Raw genomic sequence first — 23,711 nt, 5'->3', positions numbered from 1 at the left:
GGAATTGTTTGCTGACTAAATGGGCTCAGCCTTTTCTTTCACTCCTGAAATAGCCTCAATTGCTTAATACAGAGATCTGCCTACATAGACTCTGGAGCATCCTCTCTACCCTACTGTCTGCCTAGGTAGCAGGCACAAAGGGATCCATTCCCTTTCCCCTACCCATGTGGTGTGTGAACACCCTCAGACAGTCCCTTCCACTATCTAGGGTTTCTGAAGGAGAATGTACATCCCATTTCCTCCTCGTGGTCCAGGTAGTGAAGCTGATACATTCTCCATCTCACCTCCCACACTTAGACATAATGTCTCCCCGCATAGCCCTTCTCTCTGGCTGCCCCAAGTAAAATTCCTTTGAAAAAACCCTTACCAGCATCTCTCCTCAGAAACAGCTGAAAGCACCAAGATTTAGCTCCACATTCAGGGCCATTAATGCAACCAGCTACTGAAGAACCAGGGAATCCTCTCCTCATGGTTAGAGCTCCTGCAGAAAGAAGCCTGCTTTTTCTGAGGCAGAAGAGCTATGGGGCAGGAAATGCTGTGTGGCAAGACCTTGCCTCAGAGGAATAGGATGAACAGGTCTGTGCAGTGTTAAAGGGACAGTGCATTTGCTGTAACAGAGAATTCCACCAATACAGCAGCAGTTTATGACATCACACTGAAAGCTGCGGCTGATCTTTCTCTGGAGCCAGTTCCATTACCAAGAGCAGGTAACACTTTCTAAGCTCAAGTGCTGAATGTCAGGGACCTGGAACAAGTTTTTTTTTTTTCCCCATTCTAAGCAAGCTTCAAGAAGTTTGGCCAGTTTGAGAAGTATAAAAATCAGTGCTGGCATTCCTGTTTGCCTCTTCTCAATTTAGAAGAGTCTTTTGTTGGATGAAGGCCCCACTAAGTGAACTGGACTTAGCCCCTATGGTGTGGGTTTTCACTAATTATAACGGATGGCCTGTTATTAAGTATGCTATGCTATGCTGCGTCCTCAGGAACTGTTAGCAGGTTGGTTAGTTAGCATTCTGATGGCCCATGGCAAAAGGCGGTATTGCGGTAATGAGATTACAGCATCTGGAGAGAGAGGTGAATACTCATCTAATTTTTTTTTTTAAATGAATAAAAATCCATATTTTACTCGATAGACTAAAATGGCCAGAGGCCACTTCAAGCTCCTGATTTCCAAAGAACCTTCCATGAAAGATTTTTTTCTCCTTAGGAAATTAGATACAAAAATAAGAATTTGAAAGTTGTGAAATGAAAATAAAACCCTTCAAAAAGGAAAACTTCATCCTCTTGTTTTCATAGTGTAAGTTAAGGAGAGATTCCACATTACCTTTGGGTTTACTGGTTCAGCAGTTTATTTTGCAAACTTAAAGGGCCGAGCCCACAAGCAGTTAGTAACTGTGTGTGAGACACACCCAACTCACGGAAGTCACACAAAGTTACTCACAAGCTTCAGTGGTGGCAGGATGGGCCAAGAGCATTATTAGATTTTTATATTTAATTTGATCTTTTTCATACATACCATGCCCCAAGTAGCATCTGGGCTTTTATTTTCAATGGCAGCTTAGACATGCCTTGTCTGTTAAGTTTTTCACCATTTATGGACCAGATCTTCTGCCTCAAGCCGCACAATCAGCTCTCTCTGAAGTACATAGGAGTGGCATGTGCATATCCCCAAAGCAGAACTTGGACTCGAATGTTGAAGCAGAGAGAAGCAATAAAGACACTTACTGAGGGAGGTGGAGACTCCCGGCCAATCAGAGGCGTGTTCTCACAGCGGGGGTTCTGGAAGTTTGCATTCTGGCTCCTATGAAAGGGAAATATACATGGTGATAAAAGGACACATGGCACATTCCCCAGCATAGAGACTTTGGAACTGGCACACGATAACCCACAATGCAGGGCACTATTACCTCCCACAGACGCTCACTGGAAGTATCATAATTCAATTCCCTGGAATGCTTTCCCTACATGCCAAATGGGTCACTTCTACTTTGATCAATGGGACACTAACATGGGTGCCTGTCCATCTCAGTGTACACATTTAATTTATGAAGTACCCATCTCAGGGTACCTGTGATTTTTTTTTTTTAAATATAGAGCTGAACGAAGCCATCCTCCCTGCCCAAAAGTGAACAGCCACAACAAATGTGGGAGAATGAAATAGATGAACCAATTCAACAGACAGTCCTTGCAGCCAGCCAGACAATCCCAGGGCAGGAGCTCTGTAGAAGGGATACCTAAACTCAGACTGCCCTGCCTGAACTAGATGGATCTGGAAAGCAAAGACTGTTGACCTCAGCTGCTTTGAAGGAGAGGACAGTCTAAAGCTGCTATCATGTGGATTTCCACCACTTGGGAGGCTTAACACTTCTCTTGCAAAGTAGTTACTTCTGAACAGTCCTTAAGGAACAAGGCTCGTAATGAAAACTGGTGACACTTAACTCCATCCCTTTCATAGGCAACACTGTAAATCCTCTAATACAAGGCAACTCAGTATTTTCTAGTCATTTACCTCGTGCAGTTATTTCTATTAGAGAACACAAACACTTGCCAATGCTGCAAGTAAAAAGATCACTAAGATCAAGCGATATAAACAGAATCTTTTATCGCTCTTCCTCTCAGGCTTATCACACTGCTGTTAGTGAGCTTGTTCATTTCCCAGTGCAGCTGCTGCAGAAAGTGTACTTTAGCTATGCTGTGCAACAGACACCCACAACAAAAGTACAGCAAAGCATTTTGGATGGAGATAGCTACAACATGGCTCCTCTCCTCACCCCTGGCTACTCACATGTACTCCGTGACAGGAGCATTGCTGACTGTATGCGCTGCCGCTGGAATGCTGGTCTCACTGCCATAGCTACTCCCACAGCTATAGAGGCTGGGCATGTGCACCCTGTACAGATTATCGTGGGTTTGTCTGTTCCCTTGTGCAGCAGATTCCTCCTCCCCATCATCATCTGAGCTCCTGCAGGAAAGAAAGTTTATCCTAATAGCCTAGAACTGTTACATTAGTGGGGCCTGCAAGAAACCAGAACACATGGTAATCCCAGTAACCTTCTAATCCTCCTCCACACATCCCCCCTAACAGCCAGTCAGCATGTGCCTCAATATGGCAGCATAGATATAGACCCCAGCAAGCATCTCCTCCCCAGCCACTAGAGTGACTCAGGCCTCCCACAAATACCATCTGGGCTTTCTCAGAATGCAACATTTTCCATATTGTCCGAAAGTCCTTCCTACGGGGCCTGGCAGATAACGCAACTCCAGTTTATATGGCTGGGGAAGCTGTGGAATGTGAACACACCCAAGAACACTCGGCACTCGTTTAAACGGGGCACTGGTTACAGTATTAACCTTATACCAGGTCTCCCTCATACACCATACTGAAGTCGCACTTTGCCGTGTATGTCTATTTCTTGAACTGATTTCCAGGTCTTCCATGTGACATACCACAAGATAAGAAGGTTGATTCTGCAGTAGTTCTATACCATGAACTCCCACTGAAGACAATGAGAACTCCATTCAGAGCAGCTACAAAAAAGGTCCCTTTCTACTTCAGTGTGTAGAACAAAAAATTTTTTGGAAGCCAGTGCAGTAGGGCTTAGCTACTGTGGGAGTAAGGCATTTTTGCCTAGGCTATTCCTTCCTATCCTAAACAGAGCCCTTGCTATTTTAAATATCTGATTTTGATGTATTTGTTTGGACTATTGTTCTCTTGGGGTCAACGTTCCTATCTATACCTTCGGGGTTATAAAAGGTAAGTCTCATCCTACATTTTCTAGGAATGGAAGGATTGATTTTATGAGAAACACGAACTTTATGAACTGAGTTAGTTCTTAGTCATTTTTTTCCAAAGGAGAACTGTACATCAAGCTCTATGTTACAACGGTACCACCTTATTCAACAGATCTCCCCTTTATGTGCAACAGTTATATATTTGTTAAAATCTGCAGACGTATTTTTGCTATTTTTACTCTTAAGCCCTGCAGAGCCCCCCAGCTATGAAAGGGGCATCTGAATCCTACTTCTTCTTGGATAACAAAATTGCCTAGTAACTGGAAGAATCTGTTCCATCTGTGTAAACCCAATGAAAACAAGAGAGATTGGAAGAGTCTGCCCTGCAGAACCTTCACTACTAGCAATGACGCACGTGGGAAAAAAAAAATCACTCAGAACACAGATCGAGTTTGCAGCTGGGAGAAAAGTTTGTTAACCGGATGCATTTAATATGCAGTCAATGAGAAAATCACTTCTTGGGGCACTGCTACACACCAAACCTTCAGCTGAAGGCCAACTGGTACTCAAGCAGAATACCCAAGGTAGAAACAGACTAGTAAAACTATTCTCTACCTGCTGATCTAAGATTTCAGAGAAACCACTTCTGCTTCTTTCTCCTCTGAGCTGTCTAAACCCAACATACCTTGTTTTTTCCCTGGTGCAGTATTCTTTAACCACCTTCATTCCTCTTCCCTCCCTGACATGTAGTCCTACTCCTAGCCAAATGATCTAAAGCAGCGAGCAACCCATCAGGAGCAGACAGCGTGAGGCTGTCATGAAATGATAATACCTATTTCTTACATAGCACTTTTCAATCAGATTTGAACGCGTTTTACAAGAGAGATCAGTACCATTTTCTCATTTCACAAGATGCATGAATCTCATATTCTGAGCCACACAGTATAGCTCATTATTGTTAGGCCACTGGAGTCCATTTCAGAACAGTGAGTGTTCATCAGAGGCATAGGTGAACACTAGGTTACTCCTCAAATCGAGCCATGTAATTCTGGACTAAGCAGGTGACAGCAACAGAGCTGGTTTATAAATCTGAAGAGACGGACACCAAAACTCCCGTATGCCTGGTACGTATACCTTAATCCTTGGAATGTTGTTCTAAATAGTTACAGAAATCGAACCACACTGCTAGAGACAACTTAAGGTTTTGTTGATTATAATCAACAATCTAGGATTGCTTTTAGAAAAAAAAATGTGAAAGGGAACACTAGGCAGCCTCAAATCCAGACACCACATTTCCCACCAGCTGAACGCTGTACACATTATGTTCACACTGGCAAGCCCAACAGATTGCAAGTCAGTGTGGACTCCTGCACAGCCTACACCTCTGCTTCAGTTTGGAAGAGCAGATACAGGTATCATTGCCCATCACTTGAATAGGGTGGTATGGAAATTTTTGGGCTATCGCAATATTACATCACTGTTGCCCAACTAATTAACCTAATTCCGGCCCTTCCAACCCCCCTTCATGATATTCTCAGTATAGGGATATTGGATACCACACTGGACAAGTCAATTTCTGATAGGAAACATTCTACACTGGCAGGGAGCTGGACCAAACAGAATGACATCTCCAATGTCTATGATTAGAAGACAAGTTATTGCACATCTTGTCAGTTGCTGTCAGTGTCAGTGCCACAAGGTGACAGTAAAGTTTTACTAAAAACAGGCAGACACTGTATTTTACCCCTAAGAGAAGCCAGTCCCTGAACTAGGTGCAGAGAGCACAGGTCCCAGAGTGATATGTAGACCTGCTGTTTACTGCTGCACATGGAAACAGCATCAAGACCTCCAGTTGTTTTCTGAAGACACCGATATATTTCCAGGTGCCCTTTAAAACACAAAACCAGGAAGGGCAGCCCTCACCACCCCATGAAGTCTTCCTGATGCATTTGAGTGCCTCCAGTTCGGTACACTGAGCCTCGGACACTGTTAAAATCACCTAAATCGTATTTAGAACATGAACGTTTGTTGAACACCACAGGGTACTTTTCAAACAAATGAAAGCTAAAACGCCAATGCAACATGTTGTACAGAAACCGATGAGATGACAACTGGCCCTATGACAGATGGACCAATGTATCCCAGTCTCATAACATAAGAATGGCCATACTGGGTCAGACCAAAGGTCCATCTAGCCTAGTATCCTGTTTTCCGACAGTGGTCAATGTCAGGAGCCCCAGGGAATGAAGAGAACAGGTAATCAAGTAATCCATCCTGTTGCCAATTCCCAGCTTCTAGAAAACAGGGGTTAGGGACCCCATACCTGCCCATCCTGGCTAACAGCCATTGATAAACCTATCCTCCATGAATTTATCTAGTTCTTTTCTGAACCCTGTTCTAGTCTTGGCCTTCAACATCCTCTGGTAAAAAGAGTTCCACAGGTTGACCGAGTATCTCACTTTTAGTTATCACCACTACATATCCATTAGAAATAGCAACAGGTCTCATATTCCTTTAGTGCCACAAAATAATAGATGCACTTTTTAATTTGGTCATCTCATTACTGCTTGGGGCCATATTCTGCTCACATTAGTCATGCAGTTAAGTCCCATTGAAGTCAGTGGAATTGAGGAAGTAAGGTGAGCAGGACCTTATCCTCACCACTTCAGGTGTCTCTCCCAGTACTAGGAAAACACCCCTCCAAGTAAATGCGACGAAAGATAACAGGTATTGCACAGTTTAAGTATTGCTGACCTCTGCCACCCTAGAGCTATACCATTAATCTCTAACTCAGACTAATAGAAGTCTCACTCTGCACACCATCAAATACCCTCTATGTTGCCTATATACAGAATTATACAGTAAAAAGGTTTTGATTTAAACTGACCAAGTTAAGGCTAACAAATCCTCCTCCCTTTGGGCCTACATTTTATAACATCTTATCCCTCATGCTCTTAAAACACACATGGTAAGGAGTTCTATGCTGATGGGCATAACTCCAATTGCCAGCTTTCATTAGGAAACAGCTCTATAACCCAACAGTGTGAGCTGACTGTATCTAATCCCACTGCATACCTTTTTTGCTGCCAAGTGTGTGGGACGCTGCACACAATGGAACTGAACATGAGAGCCGTGACAAAGGAGAAGAGAACCAGGTAAATGAGCCCTTCCACTCCATCATAGCAGAAGCCTGTTAGAGCCTGGATGTAATCCTAAAGGGAGAAATTAAGCAGAGCCTCTTGGGTCACCATTAAAAGTAACACTGAAATTCCCATATTTCAAAAATCCCATCACCTGGATTCTGGCTCACCACCTAAAAACTGAGCCATTTTCCACAATGTAATTTGCTTGGTTTCACTGGACTCTAGGTTTTTAAAAAGCTAACCAACTCCCTTGTTTTCACACAGGGCTCCATTCAGGAACAGATGTACCTTGTATTCTCAGCCATACATATAAAAAAGGAAGATCAAGATAAGTCTGCCTGTTCCATAGTTTCACTATTACTCATGAAATCAGTAATGTCAATTTCCAGTTCTGCAGCTCTTCCACCCAGTGCCCCACTACCCTTGTGCACAGCTAGACCTGGACTATAAATTTAACTGTACATCTTGGTAAAGCAGCAATTCACTCAACAACATGGAAATCTTGCTCTCCCACTACAAAGCGCTATATATGTGAAAGGCATCGGACTGAGAACTGTATGAAGCTTAGAGTTAAGGTCCATGAAGCCTCAGTGCTGCAATTTGTAGAAGTACAAAGGTTCACCAACTAATTCCCTACACTAATCTGCCATTAAAAATACACACGCACACAAAAAATACACCACCCCAAAACAGATTCTCTGACCTCTCTAGAAGTGGAGTAGCTAACTCCAAACAAACGGTCTACTGTATTTTGATGCTCCAGAGAGCTTTGTACTCTGACCTTCAAAGAGCTCAGCACTCTGGGGCTCTGTATCCACACAAGACAGTGGATATTTGTCAGCTCCAGACACTGATTCTCCATACTCACCAAATGAAGACTGCGACAGTCTACCAGTGCAGTCAGGTGCTGCAAATTGATCTCGGTGGAGTTTAGAACCTCCTGTATCCGAGTAAGGTACTCCTGTAAGCAACAAGCTAGAGATTAGTAGAATAAAAGGGCTATGCAAGAGCTTACTTAGGACCTCATGTTGAGGGGGACACATCCTTTACTCATCCAGTGCTTTCAGAAGGTAAGTTCAAGATGTTTTACCTTGGAGGTGGGGTACTCTCTGATGGCTGACCTGAGCAGCTCCAACACATCATCCTGCATTTCCACCAGTGCTTTGTGACTTCCTGACAGCTTCTATTCAAAATGAACATGAACATGGTCAGTCTTGAGGGGGAAGCCAGGCTATGTATAGAGGAATTTAGGAACTGCCATTGCCAAGTACAGAGATATCATCTATGTGACTGGTGATCCAGGGTAAACTAGCAGTGTCTCTCAGCTGCAGTGATACTCCACATAACCCACTTCAGCTTTAAAAGCACAGGATGGAATCAGCTTTCTAAGTCTGTACTTTTTCTGGTCTCCTCAAATATACACAAATACATCCAAGGTCAGATTAGTGGGAAAGAAAGTAAGTGATTCCACTCAAGCTCCACCTACAATCCCAAGCTCCTTCCACACATAGCAGCTAGATTTTTCTGTAAAAAATTATCAGTAGTGAAATAAAGAAAACGTAGAAACACACATCACACTAAGGCAAGTTCACACTCTTCAGCAGCAGACCAAAAGCGTCTCTGATGGCATGATGCCACATTTTAAGGAGATTTTAGGCAGGCAGAACATAGTTACCCAAACTGCATTTTATCTGGAAGATTAACATCTCCGCTCTCGGGGGAAAAAGTGCCGCATAAGCAAAAAGTAAAACTATAGTCCTGACCTCATCTCATCTGAGCAGCAGCACCTCCAACAACACTGTGTGCCTGACCTAAGAAACGTGAGCCTCTTATTGCACCAATACCACTTCTCACAGCCCCTGGAAAGTTTCCCAGTCAAGTACTGACCAAATTCAACCCTGCTTCCCTTTGGAGAGCTGAGGAGATCACAACCAGAGATGGCACAACTACAGGCCAGAAGCTAGAACCACCATTAGATCTGAAAGTCCTTTCTTTTTACCAAAGAAGGGGTGACTCAGCTGGGAAAAGCCCTGATGTTTAGACCAAGCTAACAATTTCTAGGACCGATTTATCATTTTAAATCGAGCCTCACTGAAATGCAGTTTGTGGCAACAGAAGGGTGTGAGCTGAGATACTCACCTGCTGAAATGGGTTTGGATATCCAGCATTACAGGCAAGATAATAGCGCAGAGTATCTGTCAAGAGAGACAAATAGAAATCAGGCTATATTTATTTTTTCCCCACTTTGAGCCTTCTTATGCTTGCTGCAAGGGAAGATTTAATTCTAAGAGCATTAGTAGCGATACGCTGTGTGACAGGCAAAGTGTGAGCAGACCCACTTTCTTCCCTCCTCTGTGGTGTTACGGAGCATGGAAGACACTGAAGGGAAGTTGGCTACATTCTGCAATAAAAGAAAAGCATGCTAAAAGCTGACCCTATTGCATTTTTCCCCCAATAAATGGAATGAGACTCTCTCACCTATGCAGGAAAGTGAGCCATGAGGAGAGAACCACCAATGCTGTGCAGAATCAAAGCAGCCACCATACTCAGTGGCACTCAGACAAGACATTGGGCTGGAGTCTGAGATTTGATTTCTGTGATCCTATGTCAGGAGAAAGAATTACACTAACATGGAAGAGAGTGCGCACACCGGTGCTTATGCTACACACCTGTAGTAAGCACAGCTGCCTGAACACATTTTTACACAAGAGAAAGACGACAACTTTGCAACATGGATTTACTCTGCCTTACTTAAGGAGCAGCTGGTTATTAAACAGTCCTCTGTGGAGGGGATGCGGGGGGGGGGGGGGGGGCACAGCCTGGAAAGTGCCTGAGGAAGAAATGGAGGCTGGAGCTGCAGAATGGAAAACTTCTAGCATAAATTAAAGATGAATCATACTCTTCCCCTACTAGTATTTGCACTTATTAAAACCCAGCTTTTAACATGCACTGTTTCTTTCACACCTCTCTCCTTGCTCGCTCAGAAAGGTGCTTTCTGCACACAGCCAATGAAGTTCACCGCAGGTTTAACCTACAGGAAAACTCCTTCTGCAGTGGAGCATGCCAGGGTACTGGAAACAGGGGTGGTTCTTGTGAACAAGGCAATATCACCAGACTCTCTCATAGCACCCCCCAAACGTTACTGAAACTTGCCCTGGGCTAAAATCAGCCTCTGAGAGTCATGCTGTCATGGTATAATCCCCACTCTGAACCTTACCGTCCAAAAAGATGGGGTACCTGCATGAATTCCTCTAAGCTTAATTACCAGCTTAGAACCTGTAGCGCTGCCACCAACCAGGAATTCCAGTGCCTGGTACACTCTGGTCCCCACAAAACCTTGCCCGGGGACCCCCAAGACCCAGACCCTCTGGATCTCAACACAAGGAAAGTAATCTGGGGATTGGTCCTGCTTGGAGCAGGGGGTTGGACTAGATGACCTCCTGAGGTCCCTTCCAACCCTAATAGTCTATGATTCTATGATTCTATAAACCCTTTCCCTCACCGTTGCCTCTCCCAGATTTCCCCTCCCTGGGTTACCCTGGAAGACCACTGTGATTCAAACCCCTTGAATCCTGAAACAGAGAGGAAAATGCACCTTCCCCGCCTCCTTCTCTCTTCCCCTCCCAGATTCTTCCTGAGAGAAAGTAATCCTGGCACAGAGAGAAATCAGCCTCTCCCTCCCTCTTCCCTCCTTTCTCCCCACCAATTCCCTGGTGAATCCAGACCCAGTCCCCTGGGGTCTCACCAGAATAAAAAACAATTAGGTTCTTAAACAAGAAAAGCTTTTAATTAAAGAGAGAAAAACAGTAAAAATTATCTTTGTAAATTTAAAATGGAATAGGTACAGGGTCTTTCAGCTGTAGACACTGGGAATACTCTCCCAGCCTAAGTATACAAATACAAATTAAAATCTTTTCAGCAAAATACCAATCTGAACTCCTTTCAGCCAAATGCACATTTGAACTCCTTCCAACCAAATACACATTTGCAAAATAAGAAAACAACCATAAGCCTAACTCGCTTTATCTACCTAGTACTCACTAGCCTGAACTTATAAGAGCCTGTATTGGAGAGATTGGAGAGAAACCTGGTTGCACGTCTGATCCCTCTGAGCCCCCAGAGTGAACAACCACCAAAACTAACAGCACACACAGAAACTTCCCTCCCTCAAGATTTGAAAGTATCCTGTCCTCTGACTGGTCCTCGGGTCAGGTGACAGCCAGGCTTACTGAACTTGTTAACCCTTTATAGTCAAAGAGAAAGTACTTCTCTGCTATTAACTTTTCTTATCTGTTTATGACACATGCCCTGCCAGTTAACCCCAATACAGTGGCCACCACTAGCTGGGAAACATATTGAGCCCCATACATTGACAGGTCAGCCTGTCAAATGCATGGAAATGTAGTCCTGATCCTTCTTTTTAGGGTATCCCGGATACCCACCTAGACCTCTACAAAGGCTTAACAGTTTGAGGGATGGAGAAATTAGCACATGCAAGTTACACATCAGGATTCCCTAAAGCCATCCTTGATGAGGCCACAGAGGAGATTTTTGTAAATGACCATTTATCTTTCCACAACTCCCATCCCTTCAGACTCCTTTTTAACCTGTTTGCAGATCTCAGTTCCTCTCCGGCATTCATTTTGCCAACCTCTCTTGCCTCTTCTCAGAACAGAAGGCAGTTTATAAGAGCCATCCATAAAACAGATGACTCTTCTCTCCCACACACAAAAAACAATAATTGGGGCCTTTTGCAGATTGATCTTTTTCCTACACACTATGAAGACTCATTGAGAGAGAAGTGACTTTTCCAACTACTCCTCACCGTGGGGCTCAAAAAGAATAGAGAAAGTAAAAGCCATGTGAGGGAGCCAACAAGTAGGCCTGCTCCTGCTGCACTTACCATCAATATTGCATGCACCTTTTATCGTGCCTGTATGCACACTGGGACTGAGCGGTACAATGTAGCTTGTCAGCTTCTGCATGCTGGCAATGGAACCTGACAGCTGTCATTTATAATTCATTAGCCTACTCTGGGACTGCTTTCACCAGCTGCTCCATCTCTCCCCATTGAATTTTGCTCTGGGACGACTTACCTACAGCTCAGCTGAGCCATTAAACAGCAATTAGTAAAAACTGGGCAGATAATAGGATAGCGTGTGCTACTGAATGGATCATGCCATGAGTGCATTGTGCGCACACTGTGAATCAGAAGAGATTGCTTATTCCCGGCCTACATTAGCAAATAGACCTTTCCTGAGCAAGAATATCATACATAGTCCACAGTATCCTCAAGTTGGGGAAGAAACAGCCCAGTGACTGCCAGATGGAACAGCACCAAGTTGCACAATCCCCACCATGCCCATGAAGCTTCACATGGCAAACTGTCCATAAGCTTCCCAGTCATATTTTGGACCCTGTGGGCCTGGCATCAGAGTTTACTGGCTTCAATTCATGTGATTACTAGTGCTCTGTTCAGAAGTGAATTTCTTCCCCATCCACCTCAGTCTCTGGATTGTGGCATCCTAACTACTAGCTCGTTTTGGTGGTAAGGCATTAGAACCGACTGACTTGCCCATTTTATGAGAGATATCTAGACTGCCAGTCATTTTGTCTGGCAAAGAGTGTATGAGTAGATTCTTTATTGCACTGAGCACAGCTCTGCTGCAGGGAAGAAGTGGGGAAGCCTGCTAAGACGACAGTTGTGGCTCCCAGTGCAAGTTTGAGTATCTGCTCCAAACTATGACTTGCATAAAATCCCTAAATCACCGCACGCTAGCCAAGGACAGATATTAAAGTGCTCTGCTCCTGCCACACCCCCTTCCCAGCCCCTCACTCCGTCCCCCCACCTCCTCCAGCAACCCCTTGTGCTGGAGATACATTAGCACATGGGCTGATGTGGAAGGTGGCTACATCACCCCAGCTGGCTTTATGCTGGAATTCAGCTGGGTTCAACTTTGTTATAGGCTGAAACTGAGGTGTGAATGCTCCCTTCAATTAAGACTGCTGCAAGGGACAGATAAGAGGCCACACCTAAAATAAGGCTGAACGAACATAGGCAGGGGGTAGAACAGGCCAGCAGAGGCTAAGCTTCCCCTGTGGTGCAGCGGTCGACTCTGACTTTCAGAGCACAGATGCCTGGGTCATGGTAGCCCTCCTCTGTCTGCTGCATTCCTCCTACTGGTGAGCAGCAAGTAGTAATTAGGGGTACCTGGGGGCAGTGAACAAGTTGGGTGGGGTGAGCACTTGGCTCAGGGAGAGGGGTGGAAAGCGCAAGTGGCGGGGACCTCACGAGGAAGAAGGGGGTGGAGGAGAGGAGGGATGAGCGCAGCAGGCAGTGGGGGCCTAGGGGCGGGGATGGAGTCACAGTCCGGGCACCAGGGGAGCTTTCAGCACTAGGGCCAGTCTCCCCAAATGCGGGAGGCACACATCGCCCATGCGAATGAAGTCTGCCCAGAAACTAGCACCACGTGGGCAGAGGGTTCCACTGGATATTTTTCTGAGAACAAGCACGTAAGCGAACACATACAGGTTGAAAGAAGTTTGAGCATGTAAGTGGAGAAACTGCTCCTTTTGTTCTTGGTTTCTCCTGCATTCAGAGAAGCAGGACTTGGTCTATTCCTTATAATAAAACAAGACTGCATTCAACAAAATACTACTTCATCATCAATTTTTACTTCCAATTGAAACACTCCCAGTTTGACTAGTTGCTCTGGTCCAAAAAGGGTAACGGTGACAAGTTTTCATATACAAGGGGAATTCTCCCCTGACATCTGTCCAGAATACAGCCCTCCAATTCTGTTAGCTGCCATATGCACATTGATGGCAACTTCATCAGTTCTCAAAAGTCATCTTTCCATCCCTTCAGGGGAGATGTCAGTTTAGTTTTAGTTTTATCCTTTCAGCCTGAATTACTATTACAGGCCAATCTCTAAAGTCTGGAGGTGGTTTTTGAAACTGGCCTTTAAGCTGTTTCCAAGAGAAGGGTCATACTTGCAGCTGCTTGTGTCTGCTGCTGCTGGCAGCAATCCTCCTGACCCACTTTCTATGGGAAAAGAAAGATAAAGAGCAGAAATAAGGCAAGGGAACAATTTGATAAAAGCGTCAATTGAAATCCTCCCTCGAAAGGAAACTGAAACAGGCTACCAGCTATATAGTCACTTTAATCTGCTAGAACCTGCTTCTCACTTCTGCATACGTAGAAGCCTTACAGTTCATAATTTTATAATGTGATGGCGTTGAAGCCCAAGAGAATTGCAGTATGGCCTCTGGGTATGCACCTTAAAACCAGAGGGAATCCTGTATGCTAGGCTGGACGGAAAACAAGCAGCATAGGCTGTTTACAAAAGGTCACTTTTTTAAAATAGAGTCAGACCTTGGCCTAACTGGCTTGCCATAAACCTGCAATTCTTCAGCCATTCCTCACATTTACCTGACTGGTCTCTCTCTGCATTTCACATGCTGTGCTCAGAAGAGATCATAGTAAGAAGATGCACTGTCTCCATTCTGTTTAGTTACCGGGAACTGTGGAAGTGGCGATAATTAAAATGGGAGAAAATAGCTTCCCCCGCCACCCACAGTAGCCATACTGCCCAAGTGGTACTGTCACATTCCCTCTTACTATCTAGTTTCCTTAGAACTAGAGATGGACAGAAAAGGGAAGTTTTGCAAGGTATTTATACAGCTTTTGAATAGAAGGTTTCAACCTTACTCAAGTGGGAGGGAGGGAAAAAAAAAAGGCAAGCGGAAGTCAAACTTTTGGTTAGAAAAAAGACTAAGTTAAACATCAGTCTGATTGTTGTTTGACTTGCTAATTAGCTGAAGCTTAAGGGCAAGTCAGTGAAACCATAAAGTGGAATCTGGGTTCTAAACTTGGTGAAAAACAAAAACCCATTCATAGCTCTGAAGACTCGTGTTTATGAACCCCACACAACCACCAGTAGTGGCAACATAAACCGCGGCACCTCCTGCCCCATGCCTCAACCCTGACTATCTCCAGGGTTCATTCAGTCTGGTTTCTGTGCTGAGATAGCCTAGAGGGCCTCTTATTGACTAGCAATTTTTGCAACATGAACATCTGTCCACTAATAACTGATGAAAGCCAAATTCACTTCACACTGACCACTGAATAGCAAGATATTCACAGCTTTCAGTCACTGCCAAACTTGACTGGATTTGAGGTGAAAAGCTCCATTACCCACCCCCTAAGCAAAGTAGTCCCTCAGATAAGCTAGTCTGTTTCAGATGCAGCGAGCCAGTAAGAGAATCTGGAGAGAGGTCTTTTTGGCTAAAGAGATTACACCTTTTTATTTAATGTGATGTAATACATCATTTGGTAGTAACAATATCAGAGAACAGGAATGAGGCTAGAAGATGGCCTCCTGCTTTGAGGATAAACATGTTGGCTGTACCATGGCTTTTTTTTTTTTTTAAACTAGCAAAAAGAGGTGATTATCCAGTCGGTGTTCAATTCCATTGGCTCTCTCTCTCAATTAATGAATACCAGATAAGCCAGAATCACACACTAGCCTCACACAAAATGATTAAGTTTCTCTCCTCTTCTAGGAGATTTGTTTTAAGAATTCTGGTCCATGTTTTGCAGCAGTAAATAAACTGAGCCTTCCCTTTAGCTCAAGAGGTGGTGACAATAGTGATGCTTTTAATCAGATTATTTCCAGCGCCATTAGTTCTGCTTAGATTTGAAAACTGCTGAAAATACTAACACAGAAGCAGTTTTAGTTCTGCTGCCCAGTTTCTCCACGAAAAATACTCCCTTCTCCTAGAAAGGGCCTGCAATTTACACACAAGTTATTGCACCAAATAAATGAACCTAGGCCACACAGCTACATGGGAAACCTTGGACTGCCTGCCATGTTAGCAGGGTTGGGAGGCTGCCTTCTTAGCCCTCTGACTGAAGAAAAATGGGAAGGTGACCAGGCATTACCAAGACTCTACTTAATTTGGATGTGGCACTGATTAAGTTCCAAGAAGGGAGCCTAATCTAGGCATCAGCCAAAGGGACTGTTTCAAGGGCAAATACCTGTAAGAATGATAAAGCCTACTGGGATCCAGAGTTTCTTTCATCCTTGAACCAACAAATAGGGTACAAGACAAGTAAACAAAATAAAGGATATTATGAACATAACCTCTCTGTTGGAAAAAACAACAGCATTTACCTAGCATGGTTAGGAGTAATGCAGAACAGGACGACAGCCAAAGGATTAGTACAAAGTAAGCCTCCTAAGAGAAGAGAGAATCTTTTCCAGTTGGTGTTCTTTGCACTACACACTTTGTATACAGTTGTTTTCACTGCTTCTTTTGCATATAGTTAGCTAGTCTCCCCACCATTTAAAAAAAAATTCTGAATATACTGGTGTGTAAGCAAAGATTTCCAAGTATTACACTCGTTAGAGAGGTCAGCATTTATTTCACGGAACTTAGGGAGATGAATTAAACCTTCCATCAAAGTATGGTGTTACATGGATGCACTAGTGCAGTTATTATGTAATGTGTCTTTCATACTTGGCATTACTAAAAATGTTTTCTAGGTTATATTTCTGATATCACACTTATCCTGCAGCAGGCACTTCATGAGTCCAAAAACTGTCAGAAGTTAAAGACAGACATACATATTTGCATTCCTTTGTCTGGATATTGGAGGCAATGATTAGTGTCCTGCTCATTGCAATTTTATATTTAAGAAAATTACTAGAAAAGAGAGAAGACAGACAGACTAGAGAGAGTCCTACTTCAAGCTAATGATCCCCTTAAGTTGCTGTTTTTAGATGCACCCTTGCTGGTGCACATCACACACTTGATAATGAGGACAAGGGCTATCTGCCTAGCACCCTAGAAATAGGTATAGGAAAGGCAGTTGCAGTAACTCGTAGGAAGAGACTAAACTTGTATCACTTCAAGTTTAGTCTCTTCCTTGTGTTTAGCCATTTCCTCCATGCAGTCCAATGTGATGAAATGCTCAGGAATGAAGCCATTAAGACCAACTCATTGCTTAAAAAGGGAGAGGGAGCTCATGAACAAATTAAATCACCTCCCATGAGCCTTGGGTGATCTTCTAGTGACCCAGTACAGAACAGGCCACACTGCTAACTACAACCTCATGGCAAAGCCTGTAGTTCCTACTCCCTTCAGTGTCCCATTTAGAGCCATCTACTAGCCTTATGGAGCCTTCAGAACTGCTATGCTAAACTTATAGTTGGCTGTGCCAGCAGAACTGATACCCATTTAATTGAAGGGTCTGCTGCCCCTATTGAGGAGAAGCAGCAGCAGGAATCCTAACCTCCAAAGCAATTATTCAGTTTGGGAAAAATTAACAGGCTCCAATTAGGAAAGGTCAAGTGAAGGAGGAACATACAAGTTGCCTCCTGAGGGTGAATTCCTTTGCTTTTCCAGGGTTATCTTCACTGTTATCAATGAGCTATTTAACTGGTTCCCGGTACCGTACCCATGCTGTAACTGCATACAGCTGAATCAGTGAACAGTCAGGAACAGCTGTTTCCTGTCTACCCATTTGTCACCTTTAGTGAAAATGAAGGGCAGCTGCCTAGTGTCTGAAGTCAGTCTTGGTCATCTTTTCAATTGAGAGATCATTCTCATTTTGCACAGGCCTGGATCACTGTGCAAAGAAATGAAATAAGGCAATGAGTTCACTGTGATTACAGGGCTCCTGTAGTTAAGGCTTCTATTAACAAAGGAGCCGGAATCCCTTCCTTCCTTTCCCAGAGTGTTTGATCAATAAGGCATTCCAAGATTGAGACTGAGGGTGAGAATATTAACAGACTGTTTTACACAGAATTTTACCTCTTTCCACAAACATTTCCTGTTTCCAATCTCTGAACCACCAGCCATCAGCAGAGTAGTGTTTCTAATTCCTTATCAGTTTCACAGTACTCTTAATAGCAGAGACACAGATATAAAACAGCACCACACAGCTGGAAGGCTGGGATTTGGAGCTTTATACTTATGAAACTTCTTTAAAATGTTTCATAAAACAAAACTAAAGCTGCATAGTTGTTCACATCCCTTTACAGGTCAATCCTAATTGCTCCCTAGAATTATGTTTGACCATAAAAGAGAGCTGGACTTTGTGGGAAGGGATAGCTCAGTGGTTTCAGCATTGCCCTTGCTAAACCTGGGGTTGTGAGTTCAACCCTTGAAGGGGCCCACTTAGGGATCTGGGGCAAAAATCAGTACTTGGTCATGCTAGTGAAGGCAGGGGGCTGGCCTCGATGATCTTTCAGGGTCCCTTCCAGTTCTATGAGATACCTCCATATATATTTTGACTCAGAGCATAACATAGATGTGTAAGATTATCATCAAAGCAGCATAGGGTCAGGTTAACTCTCTCACCCAGCCCTAAAGATCCCTCTTCTTTAGGCTGAGATCAGAATCACATACCAACTGAATAGCCAGCCACTGCTCTCCAGAGGCTCATACAGCAATGGATTCCTCTACCTACTACTGAATCATAGTTCTGAGCAGCAGTTTAACAATGTGTACTTTTAGCTACTGGGGCTCAAATTGGAGGCCCCACTCATTTTACTATGCTCCTCCATCTAGACTGGGAGTGACAAATCCAAGAGCCATTAAAGCACCGCTTACGTAAAGTGACCCCTTTGCGTAATGGACCCCTGGCTCCATTATCCCTTTGTCATGAGGGTGTCGTGGTGTGCGGCTGCTAAGTGTAATAGAAGCGGCATGAGCTCTTGCTTCCCATGGCTATGAGGTATTTATGCAATGACCCCAAGGCAGGAAAACCTTGACTGCAGTAACTAATCATGTGTTTTCAGGAAGATTTGCAGGATTTATTTGGAGGGTGGGCTGAGAAGGTCCAAGGCGACATTTTCTATTTACCTGGCTGAACCCTTCTATTTCAAAAGCAGATGAGAATTAACGACAACGAAAGCTATATAAATACGTTAGCTTGTAAAACTAGGCTGCCAGCTGGACTATGTTCTCTAGAACCCACACAAAGTCTTGCAAGGAGTCCAACACTTAATGTAAACATCACTTTTTGCTAGAGTGCAACTATCGAAATGATCAAAATATTTTAAAGGAATACTATTTTCATACTTCAGCTTGCAACCTGGTGTCTCCGGTAAATCCTTTTACACAAATGTAATCGCTCCTAATACAGGATAAGTACACAAATTAGGATGATTCTGGTACAACAATCAGCACTGGAATATGAACAAAACCGGCACTAAATGGTCAAAGTTAAACACTGTATTCTGGGAGGGAAATTCATACTACTCTCTGCAACGTTGTTTTGGCCTGTTTGGTTGCTGAACTGAATATGAGAGGGTGCCGTTTACATTCACAACCAGAAGAAATAGAATCTCCTTTAATAAAAAAAGCCTTGGATGCTAGGAAGTACTGAAACAGCCAACAGAAGTCTAAACCCCAAGTTCAGATTTCCTGCATCTATGAATTTCCATTCACAGCTAAAAAGAATTAAGACATAGAATGAAAAAGGAGAGGTCACTGAATATGCGTCTGTGAAAGAAAATGTCTTTTTTGTTTTTTTTTTTGGGCAGGGGGGAGGATTCCTGCAGGGTCTTGGCTTTTCAGATCTTGAATTGTCTCTGCTTTCCCCAGCATTTTATCTCCATTTCTAATACCAGCCTCAAATACTAGGCCACCAGCACTACCCTTAGTGCCAGGTTCTGCTACTACATTGAGTATCTGAGCCAGTCACAATCCTAGTACTTACCAGTACTGAGCACTGCATGATCCTCCACCACTTTAGAGATGTAGGCATCAGGGTTAACACAGAAGTCACTGGAGCCCTGGAGAGAAGAAAAAGGAACGTCAACTACACCATACAAAGACTCAGCCATATCTATGTCAGGGAATTCTCCATTAGAGGCTCCCGAGTTTGGGGATATGCCAGAAGTCAGGCCCCATAAGTCATCTCTCTCACCAATCTCCCGCCAGAAGCAGTTTCTACAGATCTATTGCCCAGCCTTGCAGCAGAGTGGAGTTGAGATACTAGCTAGCAAACTGCACTATGGAGGTATATAGTTTCTGAACCTGTTTCACATGTTATTTACAAGGACAGCTAGTGAAAACCAGAAGTCCCGTGAAGACACAAGCACTGGGAGTCATTTATTCATGTGCCCAATAAATCTGCAGCGTGGGGTGTGGGAAAGTTGAACCAGAGCCACTTACCACTGCAACAGCCAGTTCCAAACCCAAGGATCCCCAACTGACAATTAGAGCAAGCACCCCTAGAAGACATACCCTGCAGAAGGAACAAGAGACAGATAAGGTGGCTGATATTGGCTCCAATTCAAACATCTAAACGCTTTAAACAAGGGCTTCTTGGAATTCAAAAGTAATAACCAGTTTTCATTTGTGTAATTAGCAACGTGAAAGAGACAGTCAGTGTCTTATATATAAATTGTATTTGGAATACAAAAGCCGGCATACCAGCACGCATTACTTACACTAAGAATGAAGCAGTCCAGGTCCTTAGTAACCAAAAGTAGTAAATCTAAGAGGTTTAGTGGTCTGTATCATTTGATTGGAAGCCTCCCTCCCACAGGCCTCTATCCAGTTCCTAGCAGGACACTGACAGCCTCAGCAAGGAAATCAAGGATTAAATGGGCACAGAGACTAGAAGCAGCCCTTAAAAGCACATTGGCAAGGAGATGTTTGTATTCCTGCCATCTGTGCTGGACCTATTCTTTGAGGAGAAGACTGCTGTTTAAAAATTGCTAATCTGGCATCTCATGAGAACAAGGATGTAAAAGTATTTGAATTCCCAAAGTAGAGGGGATACAAGCAAGGGAGGCATGTCCAGTGTTACACACTAATAGGCATGACTGGATCCCACAAAAAGCCCCTTCCCCCTCCCACCACTCCTTCATTACTGGTCTTGACACTTGCTAGTGGAAGTCAGAAGGGGATGGGGAAACAGACCAGATCTACCTGGAAAGTTACTCCACGTTTTAGATATCACCCACTTCCCCAGCTGTCCTATTAGACTTTCCAAATCCTCCTCTGATCTACCCAAGTACTACCCTTCACCTAACCTACCTAGTCAGACCCTTTTGCAGCATCATAGGTTTTCCACTGCTCTTTGGAAACGACAGACAACAGGACTTTTGATCTAAATAGTAAAAATCTGAATAAGATTTCTGAAATAAATTGAGCTGTCAGCATTCAGACACTGCTGGGCAGCTTTTTAGCATGGTGCTATGGTGCCTGTGGATGGCAACATGCAAAGTCCCCTCAAAGGGAGTTTTGAAATTCATTCCTTAGATATGGTCCTGATGTTCCACCCCCAAACAAAGCGATGCAGCTAATGGGTTCCACCACAGTCAGTCAATTCCTAGTCTTCCTGGTGTCAAGTACTCAGGGAAGCAAACGAAATAAGATTCAATGCACAGTGTATCAGCCCACAGCTCAACCAGAAGAGAGAGTTAACACATCTATTACATGCTAGATTCACAGATTCCTTGACCAGAAGGGATCATTGTGATCCTCTAGTCTGACCTCCTGTATAACACTGGCCCTAGAATGTTCAAGAGCAATTATTTTGGGAACTAGAGCATCTCTCGCTTAGAAAAACATCCAACCTTGGTTTTAAATTTGCCCATGAAGACAACTCCAGCAGGACCCTGGGTAAATTGTTCAATGGCTAATTACTCACACTGTTACAAGTTTACACTTTATTTCCAAACTGAATTTGTCCAGCTTCAACTTCCAGCCATTGGATTGTATTATGCCTTTCTCTGTTAGACTGAAGAGCTCAGGAACAAATATTTGTTCCCCACATAGATATGTACAGATTGCAGTTAACCCCTAAACCTTCTCTTTGGTAAGATACAAACCCTCTAGCAAGAGATACTTTCACACCTCCAAAAAATCCATCAGTTCTCCCAGTTTAAGAGAAACCCAGATTCCCAACCTATGTGCTCCATCTTTTGGGCCAGAATGGACTAGTTGAGATCCTAGCAGAATGATTATATTCCAATAGCTGGAGGAGGAGCAGAAGCCGCTAAATGTACATTAACAGTACCATTATAATCTGGGGAAGAGGGTGGATGAAGAGGAAAGGTGACATTAGTAATCATAAACAAGTCTACCAGTTATCCCAAATTCCAGGCCTCTGGGATTAACACAGTCTGAGGGTACAAGTCAGAATATAATGGCTGTTTCATTAAAAAAAAGGAAGAAAACCTGTTCATGATTGAGATCTTTACCTTGATATTCATTGCCATATTTTTTTTAATGTAAATTAAATACCCAGTGCATTAGGATCATCTGAATAGTAAACCAGGGAAGAGCTATATTAGTTTGTGGTACTGATATCACATCCTCATTAATGGCTAGAAGAGCCAAAATAGTTTATTGCATTTTGCAATTCATCAAATCATAACAAAATCAAGGGAATTGCACACACAAAAAAAATCCCACTTCTTGAAAAGTTTTGCTTTAATTATACATTGCATTATATTAGTATGTGGTGTGGCTTATTTCACAGAAGAAATGAAGGCTCAGCAATACACAGCCTCTGGACAGTACTCTGCTATTCAGCCTGAGTCTTGCTCCACTTCTGGGCAGAGTGGTTGTGAAAACTATCAGATTTGTATATTAACAAGGTTCTGTTGTATTGTGACATATGGATACAGTGGCGTTCTACACTGACATGTTCAGTCAATCAGTTCACTATGGAGCATTTGGTGTTTTAACGTAAGTGAAGGGGATTGGGTCAGTAACGGTTTGACTAGAAGATCTACAACTGGCATTTCACCATCTTGCGCTGCTGTAAAACATGGGTTTTTTATTCTGTGAACTTCCTTTGGGCAAATGCCTTAATTTGAGACTCTGGCTAATAAAGAATGAGTTTCTAATCTGAACTGCAGGTTTACCATCTGTGCATACATTTGCAATTTTGTCCCTTATAACATACCAGGTATGTATTCTGGCAAGTAACTAAAGGCTGAATATACACTGCAATTACTACCATGCTAGGGCATTGTGATAAAGATGGCCAAGGAGCCATTATGGTATCAAATTTCCATAATGTTTACAGATACAGTGTGATTATAGCCAAATATGCAAGGATGAAAACCATGTCAGAAGATGGCTGAGGGAATAGAGTTTTATTTTAACATGATGCCCCAGCATGGTGGAAATATCTGCAATGTACATGTGAATAAAGTTGATGCACATGACTAGTTCTACACTCACTCACACCCCCACCCCCACCCCCTCTTGCTTCACAGCAATTTCAGTGGCCTTCAGCAGACCTGAAACTGTTCACTGTGAAGTGTCATAGCCAAGGCCAGAGGAAAGGTAATATGACAAATCAGGCATACTATCAAGATGTGTGTTAAGGTGTAAGGCTGGAGACTCCATGCACAATATCACCAGGTTTAAACCCCACCCCCGTACACCTATCTGGAGCATCAATGGATTCTTCCTTTTAAAAAAGGCCATTTTAAATCTAGAGAGGGTCTTCATTTGGGGTGACAGTACCATGCATTGCAGCTTTCCTGCCTGGGGTAAGTGAGCCAGAAAGAGGTTTGCAGCGCTAACTATTGGAATCGAGGCACTCTCAGGAATAACTTCCTTGTTTTTTTGACACTAAAGCTGGATGTTAAACACAGAGTTCTTCTGCCCCCAAAAAAAAAATCCTGTGACTATCTCAGATGTTGTCCTAACCCTGTCAGTTTAGAGAGGCTCTGCAGAGCTAGCTTTAATTGGTAAGCATGCGATCAGCCATCATTGCACTCTACAAATACAACTAGGCAGCCCATGAATGGATCCAACGGCACAGTCCGAAGGACTCAACTCGCTGTTAATCCTCTG

General features: G+C 43.5%; 1 protein-coding gene across 5 annotated transcripts in view; it reads right to left on the bottom strand.

The window, feature by feature from the left end:
• The window catches only part of TTYH3 (tweety family member 3), a 112,823-nt gene that overhangs the window by 12,360 nt on the left and 76,752 nt on the right, over positions 1 to 23,711 (bottom strand). For 3 of the 5 annotated variants that reach the window (XM_050966321.1, XM_050966320.1, XM_050966323.1), the window contains exons 6-13: positions 20,061 to 20,133; positions 19,603 to 19,678; positions 9,012 to 9,067; positions 7,963 to 8,055; positions 7,741 to 7,833; positions 6,805 to 6,941; positions 2,783 to 2,959; positions 1,723 to 1,798 (exon numbers count right to left, since the gene is read on the bottom strand). In XM_050966321.1, the coding sequence (XP_050822278.1) occupies positions 1,723 to 1,798; positions 2,783 to 2,959; positions 6,805 to 6,941; positions 7,741 to 7,833; positions 7,963 to 8,055; positions 9,012 to 9,067; positions 19,603 to 19,678; positions 20,061 to 20,133 (781 nt within the window). Of the gene's footprint in view, positions 1 to 1,513; positions 1,634 to 1,722; positions 1,799 to 2,782; positions 2,960 to 6,804; positions 6,942 to 7,740; positions 7,834 to 7,962; positions 8,056 to 9,011; positions 9,068 to 19,602; positions 19,679 to 20,060; positions 20,134 to 23,711 lie in introns of all 5 variants that reach the window. The other 2 variants (XR_007776119.1, XM_050966322.1) reach the window with 2 other exon arrangements.

The sequence above is a fragment of the Gopherus flavomarginatus genome, chromosome 9 (genome assembly GCF_025201925.1).
Source record: "Gopherus flavomarginatus isolate rGopFla2 chromosome 9, rGopFla2.mat.asm, whole genome shotgun sequence".
Lineage (NCBI taxonomy): Eukaryota > Metazoa > Chordata > Testudines > Testudinidae > Gopherus > Gopherus flavomarginatus.
Note: the sequence above shows the minus strand (reverse complement) of the source record. Positions and strands in the feature narration are given on the sequence as shown.